The sequence below is a fragment of the Schistocerca nitens genome, chromosome 1 (assembly GCF_023898315.1).
Source record: "Schistocerca nitens isolate TAMUIC-IGC-003100 chromosome 1, iqSchNite1.1, whole genome shotgun sequence".
NCBI lineage: Eukaryota > Metazoa > Arthropoda > Insecta > Orthoptera > Acrididae > Schistocerca > Schistocerca nitens.
This window is the reverse complement of record NC_064614.1, coordinates 411,051,985-411,067,346: the sequence shown is the minus strand read 5'-3', so window position 1 is coordinate 411,067,346 and position 15,362 is coordinate 411,051,985. Positions and strand designations below refer to the sequence as shown.

The window sequence follows — 15,362 nt, the reverse complement described above, 5'->3', positions numbered from 1 at the left end:
ACCACAGCAACAAAAACCCAACAAGGAAACGCACGGTCCCAAGTTACTAAAAAAACTCTTTCGTATTGACGCGTCAATTTTTCTGTGTAATAGCCTTGTGTAAATTCGCAGTATGAATATTTAGAATTTTTAAGTGTTCAGTAACACAATATCACACGTCCTAGCAGTCTGATTGGGACCATGCATCATGAAGAAACGCATGGTCCTACATTCACGGTCTAGTAAGTACTGCGAGGCAGCATCACATGTATCGCTGCATTAAAATGAATGGACGTCTCTTCAAACCATTGTGACATTTTGAAATGGCAGAATTAATGTCATACAAACGAATTTATATATTGTATGAAAGATATAAAAGTTTATACTAAGTTTATTGAGAAATAACTTAATAGCTGACGGCGGTTTACCATATTAATTGTAGAGTTTTACAAAAAGGAAGAAGGATGAATTGGTTTCGTTGCGTAGAGATGGGGTCAAGTTAAAATTGGACAGCGACTGTGAAGAAAATCGGCCTTGGCCTTTTCAAAGGAATCATCCCGACATTCGTCTTAACTTAGGTGAATCACAGAAGGCTTGAATCTGGATAGATCGGAAGACGCGGGTTTCAACCCCAACTGTCCCGATTATTATTTGGACAACAATTCTTATACTGAATTAAATTCTATAAAGACGATGGGAGTTTAACTTGGAGAGTAGCAGGCGCCTTTATTGAATATGAAAAAGCTTCTGGTCGAGTATATAATGTGCTTTATTTCTTTCGTATTGTACACCTCTTAATGTCGCGCGGGCAAGAAAATACACTGATCAGCCAGAACATTACGACCACCCTCCTACTATCGATATAATCCCGCCCCGGTGATAGCAGCGTCACGTGGCGAGGAATGATTGCTAGTCACCGCTCGACTGCTACGGTCGCAGGTTCGAATCCTGCCTCGGGCATGGATGTGTGTGATGTCCTTAGGTTTGTTAGGTTTAAGTAGTTCTAAGTTCTAGGGGACTGATGGCCACAGATGTTAAGTCCCATAGAACTCAGAGCCATTTGAACCATTTGATTGCTAGTCAGCCACACGCACAATGTACGTAGTATCAGTGAGCGTGTTATCTAGGGGTAGAATGGGGACGGAAAGCACGCGCTCAGTCTGAGCTTGATCGTGGGCAGATTATGATGGGACGGAGGCTCGGCACTACCATTTCGGAACTGCTCAACTTGTCGGGTGTTCGAGGAGTGTTGTGGTCAGTGTCTTAGACACGTGGCGAAACCAAGGTGAAACCACAACCAGAGGTCGTGGCAATGGGCGGCCACTACTCGTTACAGATGTCCGACGTCGTAGGTTGGCCGACTGGAAAAACGGGACAGGCGGCGAACTGTGGCGGAACTAACATGGCGGAACTAACATCAGACAGTAATGCTGGACAGAGTAAAATTGCGCTTGAACGCAACGACATCGGTAACTACGACTGAAATGGGCACGTGACCATCGGCGCTGGACGTTGGCGCAGTGAAAGAGCGTTGCATGGTCTGCTGAATCCAGATACCTTCTTCATCATGCCGCCAGGAGGGCGCGCATCCTTCGTCTTCCAGGGGAACAGCTCCGTAACACCTATACTGCGGGACGGAGACAAGCTGGCGGTGGCTATATTACGCTCCGGGACACATTTACGTGTGCATCGACAGGTCCAGCGGAGCTCGTGCAAGGCACCATTACGGACAAGGAGTACGGTACACTGGTTGCAGGCCACTTATACCCCTTTATGACGATCATGTTTCCCGACGGTAGTAACATTTTTCAAGGACATAATGCGCCATGTCGCACGGCCACGAGTGTGATGGAGTGGTTCGAGGAACACAGTGGCGAGTTCCAGTTGACATGCTGGCTCCCCAACACGCCAGATCTGAATCCGATCGAACACACGTTGGATGTGATCGAATGTGGCATCAGAGCTCATCGACCCCTTCCCAAAATTTACGGGAATTAGGTGACGTGTGTGTAACGGCCTACGGAAGTCTCACTGCTGCTATGCCACGACGCGTCGCCGATTTTATGCGTGCCAAAGATAGACGTATCGGCTATTAGGTAGGTGGTCATAATATTGTGACTGATTAGTGCATACCGGTATTACAGATCGGCAACGTATGAGCGCAATCCGATTTCCCCAATCCTCACAGTCCAACAATGCTACCTGCCCAGGGTGCGCACTGTTGCAAATTCAGTCACCTATTAATCGACAAATCTAAATTACAGTTATTTTCGTCATTCAAGAATCAATCTTTAATAGTCATAATGCAGTCCTAAACTATTACTGATTTCGTAACAAGTTGCGCTGTCGCGGTACTACAATCCAAGAAAAATTACGGCAAAGCAGGCAGGAGTCTTACTTATGAATGACCTTCACGGAAAGAAAGAGGCTTTCCAAAGCACTTCATAGAAGTACCTAAATTTAAATAAAAGTCCATGTACAGAACAATTAACAAAATGTTCATGAAAGAGAGCGAAAGCGAGAAGCGATTACGCTGAACAACTGATCTGGTATTGCTGTACCCATAGTGTTTCGTTAACTGTGAAAAATTAAAATATATAAATTACAGTTAGTAAGAACCACATTGTACGTAATAATAATAATATATGTATCATTAATCCACGATAATAAGTATGTGTGCAGCAATATCGCGTAACACAAGGCACAATATTTGCAGCATGTACGGATGCGAATAAACAGACCCGTTGCGGGGAACTCCTGATTACTGCTCGCTACACGATTCGGATAAAAGTGGTATCACGAGAATGATGTCACGTTCTGGAGGGAGCTTGCATGAGTTGCGGGAAACAGAGCCCCGTGAGGGTGCCTCTTGGTGGACACAGTGCGAGATCTTACATCAAGACGTGATAGGCCGCTTTATGTACAAGACGACCACTGCGGTATACTTCGTACCACTATACGCTAAATACACAAAAGTGTGTATTACAGAGCAAAGAATATGTGTGGTATATAATGACAGGTATCGCATCTGGGAACCAGTAACATGTGTCGCGGAGAACCATTACATGAGACTGGGGTTTGCTAAGCAAACATACTTCGGCCTGATACCCGGATTCCGATGATAGTTTTAATTTAAAATTGGATTAATTTGAGACTTTAGTCAGTACTTTATATAGGTAGAATTTATTGTGTTATGTAGTAAATGTAATTTTTCTTCTCTTCTTCTCGTTTATATGGTTTTCGGAGCAGTTGTAGTCGCTGATCTTCGTACCACTGAAAATATGGATAAAATAAGTATTAGTGTCAGTGTTGTTGAGAAAGAGTTGAAATCATTCCGAACAAAGCTCCGGGGCCCCATGGAATCCCTGTCAGATTCCACACTGACTTTGCGGCTGGGTGTATTTCTTGATTTCCGAAAAGCATTTGACCAACTACCACACCTGCGCTTATTGTCAAAAGTACAGTCATATGTGTATCAAGTGAAATTTGTGACTTGAGGACTTTTTGGTAGGTAGGACGCAGCATGTCAGGATGGAGAGTCATCGTCAAATGTAAAGTAATTTCAGGTATGCCCCAGGGAAGTGTGTTGCGATCATTGCTGCTCATGTTGCATATTAATGATCTTGCCGACAATATTAATAATAATCTCAGACTTTTGCAGATGATCCAACAATGACGTACTGTCTGAAAGAAGTTGCGTAAATATTCAGTCAGATTTTGGTAAGATTTCAAAGTGGTGCAAAGTTTGGGAACTTACTTTAAATGTTGAAAAACGTAAAATTGTGCACTTTCAAAACGAAGAAATGTAGTTTACTGTGACGATAATATCAATGAGTCACATCTGGAATTGGCCAACTCATACAAATAGCTGGCTGGAACACTTTGTAGGAATATGAAATGGAATGATCACATAGGCTCAGTCGTTCGTAAAGCAGTTCGCAAACTACAGTTTACTGGTAGCAGTTGGGAAGAGCAACCAGTCAACAACGGAGATGAAATCACTCGTGCGACCGGTTCTAGAATGTTGCTCAAGTGTGTGGAACCCGTACCATATAGGACTCTGGCTCTCAAAAAGTCATTAAATGATGACTCTAGGAATATGTTATAACCCCCTACGTATCGTACACATGGGGATCGCGAGGATAAGATTATTGCAAGTACAGAGGCATTCAAACATTCTCCCTGCGCTCCATACGTGAAACCCTAATAAGTGGTATAATGTGACGTATCCTCCGCCATGCACTTCACGCTGGTTTGCAGAGTACAGATGAAGAAATAAATAAATATCCAGACAAATGTGTTTGTCCCACACGGTCCGCGTGGCCGCACAAAGTAAACTGAGCTGTTGTGTGCTCCTTCCAAGCAGACTGCCTTATAACGGATGCTTGCAGTTTCTCGCACTTGCCGCCGTACAGCGGCGGTGACAGGGATGAAGAAGGAGCCCAGTTCCCTGGCCTGGGAAGCGGGATGCTGCGTGGGAACACAGACTGCCGCCCACGCGGCTGCCAGACAAAACACTCATTAACATTCCCGCACGGGAACAAAGCGCGCACGCTACAACAACCAAAACGGGCTTCATTCACATTCCACTCGTCGATCTAACGGCAACTGCTTACACCACGCGAGTCGCATGCTCCTGCAAGCTCAACCAGCTGGTCGACAGCCATGAAGTGCAAATGGAGCTCCCACTGAGTCTCTATAGGTACTTAGTCCCTATGTTTACCAGTCTTCTAGTCTGATTTAAAATAGTTGGTACTGACAGCTAGCGGGATGAACTGCCCCGGTCTCCAATACACTGTCCCTGTCAATTCTCAAGCAGAAAATCTTCAAGAAAAAACGTAACGCAGGCCCTAATTAAAACTAAAAACAGATTTCTGGCATGCTTCGAGACACTACAGAGATCTATACAATACGTGAATTTCAGAATGTGTACGTCATGTTAGGTCTTACACTTCATTAACGGTCTTGGTTATGAGATAAAACAATACCATAATCACAATCAAGTGCGCCATCTATTAAAGAAACCAAACGTCATCACCGTTGAGTTAAACCACCGTACAAATGGTTCAAATGGCTCTGAGCACTATGGGACTTAACATCTGTGGTCATCAGTCCCCTAGAACTTAGAACTACTTAAACCTAACTAACCTAAGGACATCACACACATCCATGCCGGAGGCAGGATTCGAACCTGCGACCGTAGCGGTCACGCGGTTCCAGACTGAAGCGCTTAGAACCGCACGGCCACACCGGCCGGCCGCCGTACATGGGTTGTAGACGACGAGAATGGTAACCCTATCGGAGACGAGGAAGAAGCTGTTGCAACGTGGAAACAGTACTATGAAAAGTTGTATTCTGGTACTAACAACAGCACGGGAAGTCAAACAGTTGAGAAACTTACAACGGAACCTATACTCCTACGCACGCTATTCAACACCTGAAGAACTCTAAATCCCTTGGTCTAGATAGTGTATCTGGTGAGATGATCAAGGAATGAGGCAGGAAGGTGCCGCATTCAATGTGTACAAGAATATGAGAAACTGGGGAGTGGCTGTCGTATTTTCTGGCGCTCTTGTCTTGGATGGTTATGTCTGGAAGTTCTTACGCGAGCAGCGCAGACCAGGGCATAAAGGAGCAGAGTGTTCGACGGTGCGCAGTAATGTTCCAGCGTGCGAATGCACAAGTCAATAGAGATGGAAAGCGAGGAACGCCATCCAAACGCAGCGGGCACGAACGAACCGTTTCCTTTGATGTACCGACACTGCGCGGTACTTGGTCGTTGGTTGCGCAGAGCTGCGCAGTTTGACGACCAGACTGGACGCGAGGCGTCAAACCTCTTTCCTTGAATCTGGGAGGCACTGTCGGGGCTTAGGCAACTTTGTGAGTCATTTGACGTTCTTAGCTGAGAATGAGATGTTGTGATTGGAAAAGTTTGTGCCGGTTTGTTAAGGAGTTATTCTGACTTTTCGTACTGCGCTGATACGTTTGTGTTTGGTATTATTAGTGCAATGTGTTTCTTATAGTCGGAAATTTAATTTTGTTTTTATTTTTCTATCAGTTATGGATAATACAAATTTACGAGGTCATTGTTTCTTGCAATTAGCGAAGATAATGTTGTCGACAATAAATTTCTCACAGCTGTTTGGTTTCATTGCGGAGTACGTGCGGTGTCCTGTGTGCGGACAGCATATGAAGTTGACCACGCTGCTGCATCTCGGGACCAGGTACCCGTATATGCGGTGTTGTCAGCGGGATAACATGGGGCGATCCATTCGTCAGGGTTCCTGGTTCCAGAATTGTTTTGATATCAGCTGATATCGATTTCTGTGCGCAAGAGACCGAACTTAAGAGACCGTTGTGTTTTAGATTGGTGTTCTTTTTGCCGGGAAGTTTTCTCTGAATATATTATGGGAACTTGGGAAGGAGGGGGGGGGGGGGGGTTGTAGTGGAAATAGACGAGTCTCCGTTTGGGAAAATGATATTTTGGAGAGGTGGTCCTTGTGTGAGTGCTGCTGTGTCAGAGGCTGCAATTTCAGACGTTTTTCGGGTTTTTGAGTGTAGGACGAAGCAGGTATTAGTGGATTTGACTGAGGAGGGTACAACTGGAGTTTCTGATGCTTTTTTTAATACAGCAATTTAGGGAAACACGGGTTCAACCTTTAATGGCGAATCACAGTAGTCAGTTTCAGGATTACACTAATGGTGCTTATACGAATATAACAGAGAGGTATTGGGGAGAGTTGTGCTGTTATGTGGAGCGGGTGGAGCTGCTCTTCCATGCTGTAGTCACATATAGATGAGTACCTCTGGAAGAAGATTGTACGGGATAATTTTTGTCCATTTCGTAGTTTTCTGAAAGCTGTAGGGAAAATGTGTAGGACGAGGGTTTTTAGATGAATACGTTTTGGAGGTTGTCTGGTTGGGGGGCGTTTAGTAGTTTTTAGGTTTTTGAAGTATTAGATTTTTTGTTGTATTTTAGTTTGGGTATTGTGTTTAGTGGGAATGCTGGGGACTTTGTTTTGTAGGTGTGGGTGTTATTTATGAGAGAGAGAGAGAGAGAGAGAGAGAGAGAGAGAGAGAGAGAGAGAGAGAGAGAGACCAGATTTGGGTTTTGGTGGCTCTGGTTAGTATTCTTTTGTAGTTTTATTTCTTTTTATTCTAGTATGTATGTTATGTGTATTTATGTTTACAGTTGTTTGTGTGTAAGGAAATTAGTAATTATGCAAGTTTAATGAATTTCGGGGTTTTTCTTATTAGTTTTTTGTAATTGTCGTCGGTAGATGCCGTGGATATTGGTTTAATATCGCTGATGCCGTTAAAATTTATAGTATTGGGTTCTGATTTGTGTGCTGGTTTCTTGGAATCAAGGGATTCGTTTGAGCTATATAGGTCAAGTGAAATTTGCGGTACTGGTTTTCGAGCTGTGCGTGGGTTTTTGGTACTGAAGATTTCCTTTGAGCTGTAGAGATCTAGTGTAGTTCACGATGCCCATGGTTTTCTTTTTCACGTGGTTGCGCTGGATGTTGGGACGCTTGAAATAGGCGTGAGAGCCATCTTAATGACTTCACAGGTCATAGCTGATGAGATGGTCCTGCAATTTTCGGTTCTGCCCAGTTCGCCAGTCACTGCGTTGCGAGCTTCTTGTAGTCAGAGGCATCTGAGGTTTCTAGGCCGTGGATCCGACACAGCAGCGTCGAACTGTCGACGCAAGAGTGGTCCACGTCCGTTACAGTGGTCCAGCATACAGCCAACACTAAGCAGTCCGAACAGGGTAGCAATCATTCAGTGCTGTTGCTGGAGTGTAACGTCCATCTTGAATTCATTTATTTTATATACTCATCACTGCATATCTTTCATGATCAAGAATGTCAAGGCATAATCATCCTATTTCGTGTTGAGTGATCGTTCTATGACAATCAGATTTACCCGCACATTGATATTGCGCCATTTGATGTCCACGAAACAACGATGACACTTGATTTCGTTTCCATATGATGACTGTCCTACCCCCACGAACCATGGACCTTGCCGTTGGTGGGGAGGCTTGCGTGCCTCAGCGATACAGATGGCCGTACCGTAGGTGCAACCACAACGGAGGGGTATCTGTTGAGAGGCCAGACAAACGTGTGGTACCTGAAGAGGGGCAGCAGCCTTTTCAGTAGTTGCAAGGGCAACAGTCTGGATGATTGACTGATCTGGCCTTGCAACACTAACCAAAACAGCCTTGCTGTGCTGGTACTGCTAGTGTGCTGGAACGGCTGAAAGCAAGGGGAAACTACACCCGTAATTTTTCCCGAGGGCATGCAGCTTTACTGTATGGTTAAATGATGATGGCGTCCTCTTGGGTAAAATATTCCGGAGGTAAAATAGCCCCCCATTCGGATCTCCGGGCGGGGACTACTCAAGAGGACATCGTTATCAGGAGAAAGAAAACTGGCGTTCTACGGATCAGAGCGTGGAATGTTAGATCCCTTAATCGGGCAGGTAGGTTAGAAAATTTAAAGAGGGAAATGGATAGATTGAAGTTAGATATAGTGGGAATTAGTGAAGTTCGGTGGCAGGAGGAACAAGACTTTTGGTCAGGTGAATACAGAGTTATAAATACAAAATCAAATAGGGGTAATGCACGAGTAGGTTTAACAATGAATAAAAAAGTAGGAGTGCGGGTAAGCTACTACCCACAGCATAGTGAACGCATTATTGTGGCCAAGATAGACACGAAGCCCATGCCTACTATAGTAGTACAAGTTTATATGCCAACTAGCTCTGCAGATGAAGAAATTGATGAAATGTATGATGAGGTAAAAGAAATTATTCAGGTAGTGAAGGGAGACGAAAATTTAATAGTCATAGGTGACTGGAATTCGAGAGTAGGAAACATAGTGAGTGAATATGGATTGGGGCAGAGAAATGAAAGTGGAAGCCGCCTGGTAGAATTTTGCACAGAGCATAACTTATTCATAGCTAACACTTGGTTCAAGAATCATAAAAGGAGGTTGTATACATGGAAGAATCCTGGAAATACTAGAAGGTATCAGATAGATTACATAATGGTAAGACAGATATTTAGGAACCAGGTTTTAAATTTTAAGACATTTCCAGGGGCAGATGTGGACTCTGACCACAATCTATTGGTTATGAACTGTAGATTAAAACTGAAGAAACTGCATAAGGTGGGAATTTAAGGAGATGGGACCTGGATAAACTGACTAAACCAGAGGTTGTACAGAGTTTCAGGGAGAGCATAAGGGAACAATTGACAGGAATAGGGAAAGAAATACAGTAGAAGAAGAATGGGTAGCTTTGAGGGATGAAATAGTGAAGGCAGCAGAGGATCAAGTAGGTAAAAAGACGAGGTCTAGTAGAAATCCTTGGGTAACAGAAGAAATATTGAATTTAATTGATGGAACGAGAAAATATAAAAACGCAGTAAATGAAGCAGGCAAAAAGGAATACAAACGTCACAAAAATTAGATCGACAGGAAGTGCAAAATGGCTATGCAGGGATGGCTAGAGGACAAATGTAAGGATGTAGAGGCTTATCTCACTAGGGGTAAGATAGATACTGCCTACAGGAAAATTAAAGAGACCTTTGGAGAAAAGAGAGCCACTTGTATGAATATCAAGAGCTCAGATGGAAACCCAGTTCTAAGCAAAGAAGGGAAAGCAGAAAGGTGGAAGGAGTATATAGAGGGTCTATACAAGGGTTATGTACTTGAGGACAATGTTATGGAAATGGAAGAGGATGTAGATGAAGATGAAATGGGAGATACGATACTGGGTGAAGAGTTTGACAGAGCACTGAAAGACCTGAGTCAAAACAAGGCCACGGGAGTAGACAACATTCCACTGGAACTACTGACGGCCTTGGGAGAGCCAGTCCTGACAAAACTACCATCTGGTGAGCAAGATGTATGAGACAGGCGAAATACCCTCAGACTTCAAGAAGAATATAATAATTCCAATCCCAAAGAAAGCAGGTGTTGGCAGATGTGAAAATTACCGAACTATCAGTTTAATAAGTCACAGCTGCAAAATACTAACGCGAATTCTTTACAGACGAATGAAAAAACTGGTAGAAGCCGACCTCGGGTAAGATCAGTTTGGATTCCGTAGAAATATTGGAACACGTGAGGCAATACTGACCTTACGACTTATCTTAGAAAATAGATTAAGGAAAGGCAAACCTACCTTTCTAGCATTTGTAGACTTACAGAAAGCTTTTGACAATGTTGACTGGAATACTCTCTTTCAAATTCTGAAGGTGGTAGGGGTAAAATACAGGGAGCGAAAGGATATTTACAATTTGTACAGAAACCAGATGGCAGGTATAAGAGTCGAGGGGCATGAAAGGGAAGCAGCGGTTGGGAAGGGAGTGAGACAGGATTGTAGCCTCTCCCCGATGTTATTCAATCTGTATATTGCGCAAGCAGAAAAGGAAACAAAAGAAAAATTCGGAGTAAGTATTAAAGTCCATGGAGAAGAAATAAAAACGTTGAAGTTCGCCGATGACATTGTAATTCTGTCAGAGACAGCAAAGGACTTGGAGCAGTTGAACGGAATAGACAGTGTCTTGAAAGGAGGATATAAGATGAACATCAAAAAAAGCAAAACGAGGATAATGGAATGTAGTAGAATTATGTCGGGTGATGCTGAGGGAGTTAGATTAGGAAAAGAGACACTGAAAGTAGTAAAGGAGTTTTGCTATTTAGGGAGTAAAATAACTGATGATGGTCGAAGTAGAGAGGATATAAAAGGCAGACTGGCAATGGCAAGGAAATCGTTTCTGAAGAAGAGAAATTTGTTAACGTCGAGTATAGATCTAAGTGTCAGGAAGTCGTTTCTGAAAGTATTTGTTGGAGTGTAGCCATGTATGGAAGTGAAACATGGGCGATAAATAGTTTGGACAAGAAGAGAATAGAAGCTTTTGAAATGTGGTGCTACAGAAGAATGCTGAAGATTAGATGGGTAGATCACGTAACTAATGAGGAGGTATTGAATAGAATTGGGGAGAAGAGGAGTTTGTGGCACAACTTGACAAGAAGAAGGGACCGGTTGGTAGGACATGTTCTGAGGCATCAAGGGATCACAAATTTAGCATTGGATGGCAGTGTGGAGGGTAAAAATCGTAGGGGGTGACCAAGAGATGAATACACTAAGCAGATTCAGAAGGATGTAGGTTGCAGTAAGTACTGGGAGATGAAGAAGCTTGCACAGGATAGAGTAGCATGGAGAGCTGCATCAAACCAGTCTCAGGACTGAAGACAACAACAACAACAAAAACAACAACAATGATGACTGTCTTAGTGTGGCGTAGAACTGATCTTTCCAATCTTGTAAGTGGGGGTGGTTGTTTGGACTCTGCTACTCTCTCCAACTGCCATCTAGTGGCAGCTTCAAACTGGGCAGGTCAGATTGTCCAGTATAGTCTGCTCCCTGTTGGAAGAATTTGCAACCTACGTGCGGAAGTGGACCTCCCCGGTCCTTTGTGCACGCAGGTAGGATTATCCGTTGTAAACGCCGAGCAGGTAGCTGCGAGACCCCGTAGCGGACGGGCGTGTATGTCTTCCAGCTAAGCCAGGAGCCGCAGTTGGCGCGCTGCCTGGGCAAGTTGTAACGTTTAATGTAATAAACAATTATACCAGACAAATTGTTCCGTCTAGTTATTGTGAGTGGAAACAAGGGGAGGATAGTAAGTTCTCTCGCACTATACATTCACACTCCAATGTGCCACCACGGGAAGAGAGCCCGCGCGCACTGTCTATGCTTGACACCCTCTCCCCAAGCCATCTGGCTCATTGTTACATAGGTCCTCCGAGCATGGGGTCACTAGGTTCATTGCGTGTTACTACAATGTTTACGTGGGGAACGTCCGACCGATATCTGTCGTAAGACAGATCTACCAAAGAAAACAGTTACAAACGTTAAACGTATGAAGAGGAACTAGCAGCTAATGTTTACAGCTGCCAGAAACTGCTTACAGGCGACGCATTTATTAAAGTATAATTGTAACAATACACGAAAGTACTTGGTGAAAAAGCAGGCAGTTGACAATTAACAAATATGGAAGTTATAAAATGTGTGCGTCAACAGATTCGAGTCCAGACGAGATTGACAGCACGATCGGCAGTTAAACAGCGGAACCAGTCACGACTATCAAGTAACCAGCACAAAATATCGATGTTGGGTGGACTGCATTGAATTAAAATTTTTCCATGCAAATGAAGCCTCACTGAGGATCAAGAAAAAATTTAAGTGCCAATTACTGGGCACGGAAACCTAGAGCAAAACGAGGACATCTTCCTAGTAGGCACCTTTCACAATGAGACTGTCTTGTCCAGCAATCGTTGAATGTGCAACGGTATTTCGCATTACAGGGTGACAGTTACTTTTAGGTCTTCTCGAAAAATGTTCTCAGAACCACTATTATTGCATTTCAGAAACATATGCAGAGCCACAATTTTAGACGTGTTATTCTACGGGTAACATCAGCCCTAAGAAGGACATTTACTTTTTAATGGTGTAAGTACAGTTTTCACACAAAGATTCAGGTGAAGCAGCTACAATATGCTTCTGTGTGTTTCTAACTGCCCGCACACGAACTGCAGCAAAGAGATTGACGACACGTTCCTAAATGGCAGCTTTTGCCACCGACAGGTGACGTAGCTAAATACAGATAAATCGGCACGTTTTCAGTGCGCTGACAATGGCCTGGTAACTCGAAAAATGTTTGCAGTGCGTGAGGAAGACTGCACGTCGCTAAATCATAAGGCGGCCAAGACAGGCACAAAGGCTATCGCCAAGGCGCTTCTCGCTCACGCAGTTCATTTTAATCGGTCGCTGTGAAGTATACTGCTGCTGGATGGAAACTAATGGAGGTAAGTGTATATGTTTCATCCTACTGAATGGGAGACTCCCAATCCTTAAAGATCACCTCAAAGTGAAGACTTTTGTTCACTGTATCGCCTGATCTCCAGATACAAAGACATTGCACGTCAACATGAAATGTCGTCCACCCGAAGACTAGTTTGAACGCTAGAGGCCTTTACTAGTCATGGAGCTGGTGGTGGGATTCAGCATTCCCACGACCTTTCAAACTGCGGTACCTAACAAGTTCTAGGGAGACCTTTAGTTTAACGTGGATTCTAAATCACAGCGCAGTCTGATATTTGTCAATCAAAAATCATTGCCAGAAATGCGAAGAAAAACTCGGGTCGGTTAAAAATTGAAACCCACACTTTTTATTTATAGTTTGCAACTTACCCACTGTGTGGATAACATTCCTGACGGTGAAGACGGCTTCTTGCATACATACAAAGCACTAACGTGTCTAATACTGTCCCGTAATAACTTTGATAGGAATGATATCAGTGACAACAGTTGCATTTGGTTGTTTTCTGAGTCGCTGATTTTGCTCGTAACACGGCTTTGAAGGCACATCCAAAATTTGTCTAGATAGCACTGTAATTTTGTCACACAATGACTCCATTGCGACAGAGGTGCCAACAAAAAAGTTTCAAAATTTATCAGTTTTACCTATTTTTATTTCATGCTGCAGGTAATAGTTGTTACGAAGAGGCGACAGTATTTTTCGTAATCTGTCAGCCGGGTTTTTACTGACTGATCAAGTGCCTCGTCGTGCGAGCGACTATGCTCACAAAAAAACTGAAGTTTCCAAGGTAACAGATGTTGAGCTCTGATGTTCTGTTACCATAGCCAAGATTTCCGGTAGAAAGGGGTAGTAGACACACACACACACACACACACACACACACACACACACACACACGTTATCGCGGTGAATTCTTACTTCACGAAATCATTGTGTTAAATATTTTACGCGACATATACCTTGCTGGTCTCCCATCGAACAGTATGGATTTTTCACATAATTCTCGCGCAAAAATCTCAGGTACCGTACTTCATACATCCTCAAAAAATCTATAGAGGAGACAATATTACTATTAAAAGGAAGAACTGTTCGTAAACCGCAATGATGCAGTCTTCCTTCCCAATATACGATACGGTGTAACATATGATACTACGCATTAGTCGGTCTTTGATCTATTTCCATTCAATCAGTTCCGAAACGCCGCCACTACGCGAAATCATAACTTCGGATGACTCAAGAAAACTGCCACAAATTCATGTGCAGAATTCCCAGTTCCTGTGAACTGCATTTCCGCCTTTGGCAATTGTTGAGCGACTAACGGAATTTTAACATAACAATGCTACAATACAAAAGCCCTTTCTTGCAAAATCTCTGAACCCGACAAAGTAGCCGTGGCTTCTTCTCGTTACTACTGCATTAGTTCTATCAACAAAATCCAAAATTACCTTTCGTCACAGAAATGCTGTGACCCATTCCGCACATCTGCGTTCATCGATTGGTGGTAAACAAAATTTAACAGATCCAGATGAAATGCGTCTTCAGCAACGAATATGCTAGCCGAAATGCTCTCAGACTTCATGCAATTTTCTTTCAGATGCTACTTACTGTAAAGCAAACGCCTAACCAAATACTGATAAGTAGATTTTACACGGGTACAGAAATTAAGCACATGTGTGCAAGACAAAAACGAGCACTTCTGATTTTTCTAATGTAATGAAATTTTGTGGAAAGTTCAGTTTTTACTAAAATCAAGCACTCATATGTAGTTTATTTCCCAGTATGGAACCACAAGCAAAACATCACTATCAAGGCAAATCAACGACAATGCAAACACAAAGCTCTTAAAACCCACCAAATTTCAACATATAAAACCTCCTTGTTTGGGAAACATTTACTTTCTTGAACAAGAAACAGCTATTTGTAGTAAACTTTTATGAATATGAGGAATGTCATTCAACAGCTTTGAAATTTTCTACATGATTACTTACTTCTGATTCAGGTACTGTAGAGTCCAGTCAACAATTTCTCCGACAATTTCATCTTCACGCAGAAAATATCCAGCAACTCTAACGGGCAACTGGTCATCTGGATTCACGGTAGCCGCGAAATCATCGAAGAACTTTTTGTAAACAGACAGATAATCGTCGGTGTCTGCCATGGCATAACACTAAAGAACCAGAACCAAGTTTCGACGGCAAGACAGATACTTCAAAGCCTGCACTTGAGGTAATGGTGTACAGAAAGTGACGAATCTCAAAGCTGCAGCACTGCTAATACTTGACAGTATTGCTTGCTTCACAACAAGAACCACACACAACACCTCACTGACGCATCGTTTTGCTCAAACTGGTGTTATACTCTGAGTGTTTATACCACTACTCATATAGCCAACCTTACGTAAGACGCGGGTCGGAATCTTACTCGATAGTCACGTTTCGCGCAAGTTAGTACTTTCTCACGCTAAACACTGGAAAAGTTTGCAGCGTACTTA

At 43.2% G+C, this 15,362-nt stretch overlaps 1 protein-coding gene across 1 annotated transcript in view; it reads right to left on the bottom strand.

The window, feature by feature from the left end:
• LOC126249766 (uncharacterized) overlaps nucleotides 1–15,182 on the bottom strand; it is a 1,113,531-nt gene extending 1,098,349 nt beyond the window's left edge. Inside the window, 1 exon segment of the mRNA XM_049951457.1 lies at nucleotides 14,860–15,182. Coding sequence (XP_049807414.1) covers nucleotides 14,860–15,029 — 170 coding nt within the window. The 5' untranslated portion in view covers nucleotides 15,030–15,182.
• Nucleotides 15,183–15,362: the final 180 nt, after the last annotated feature.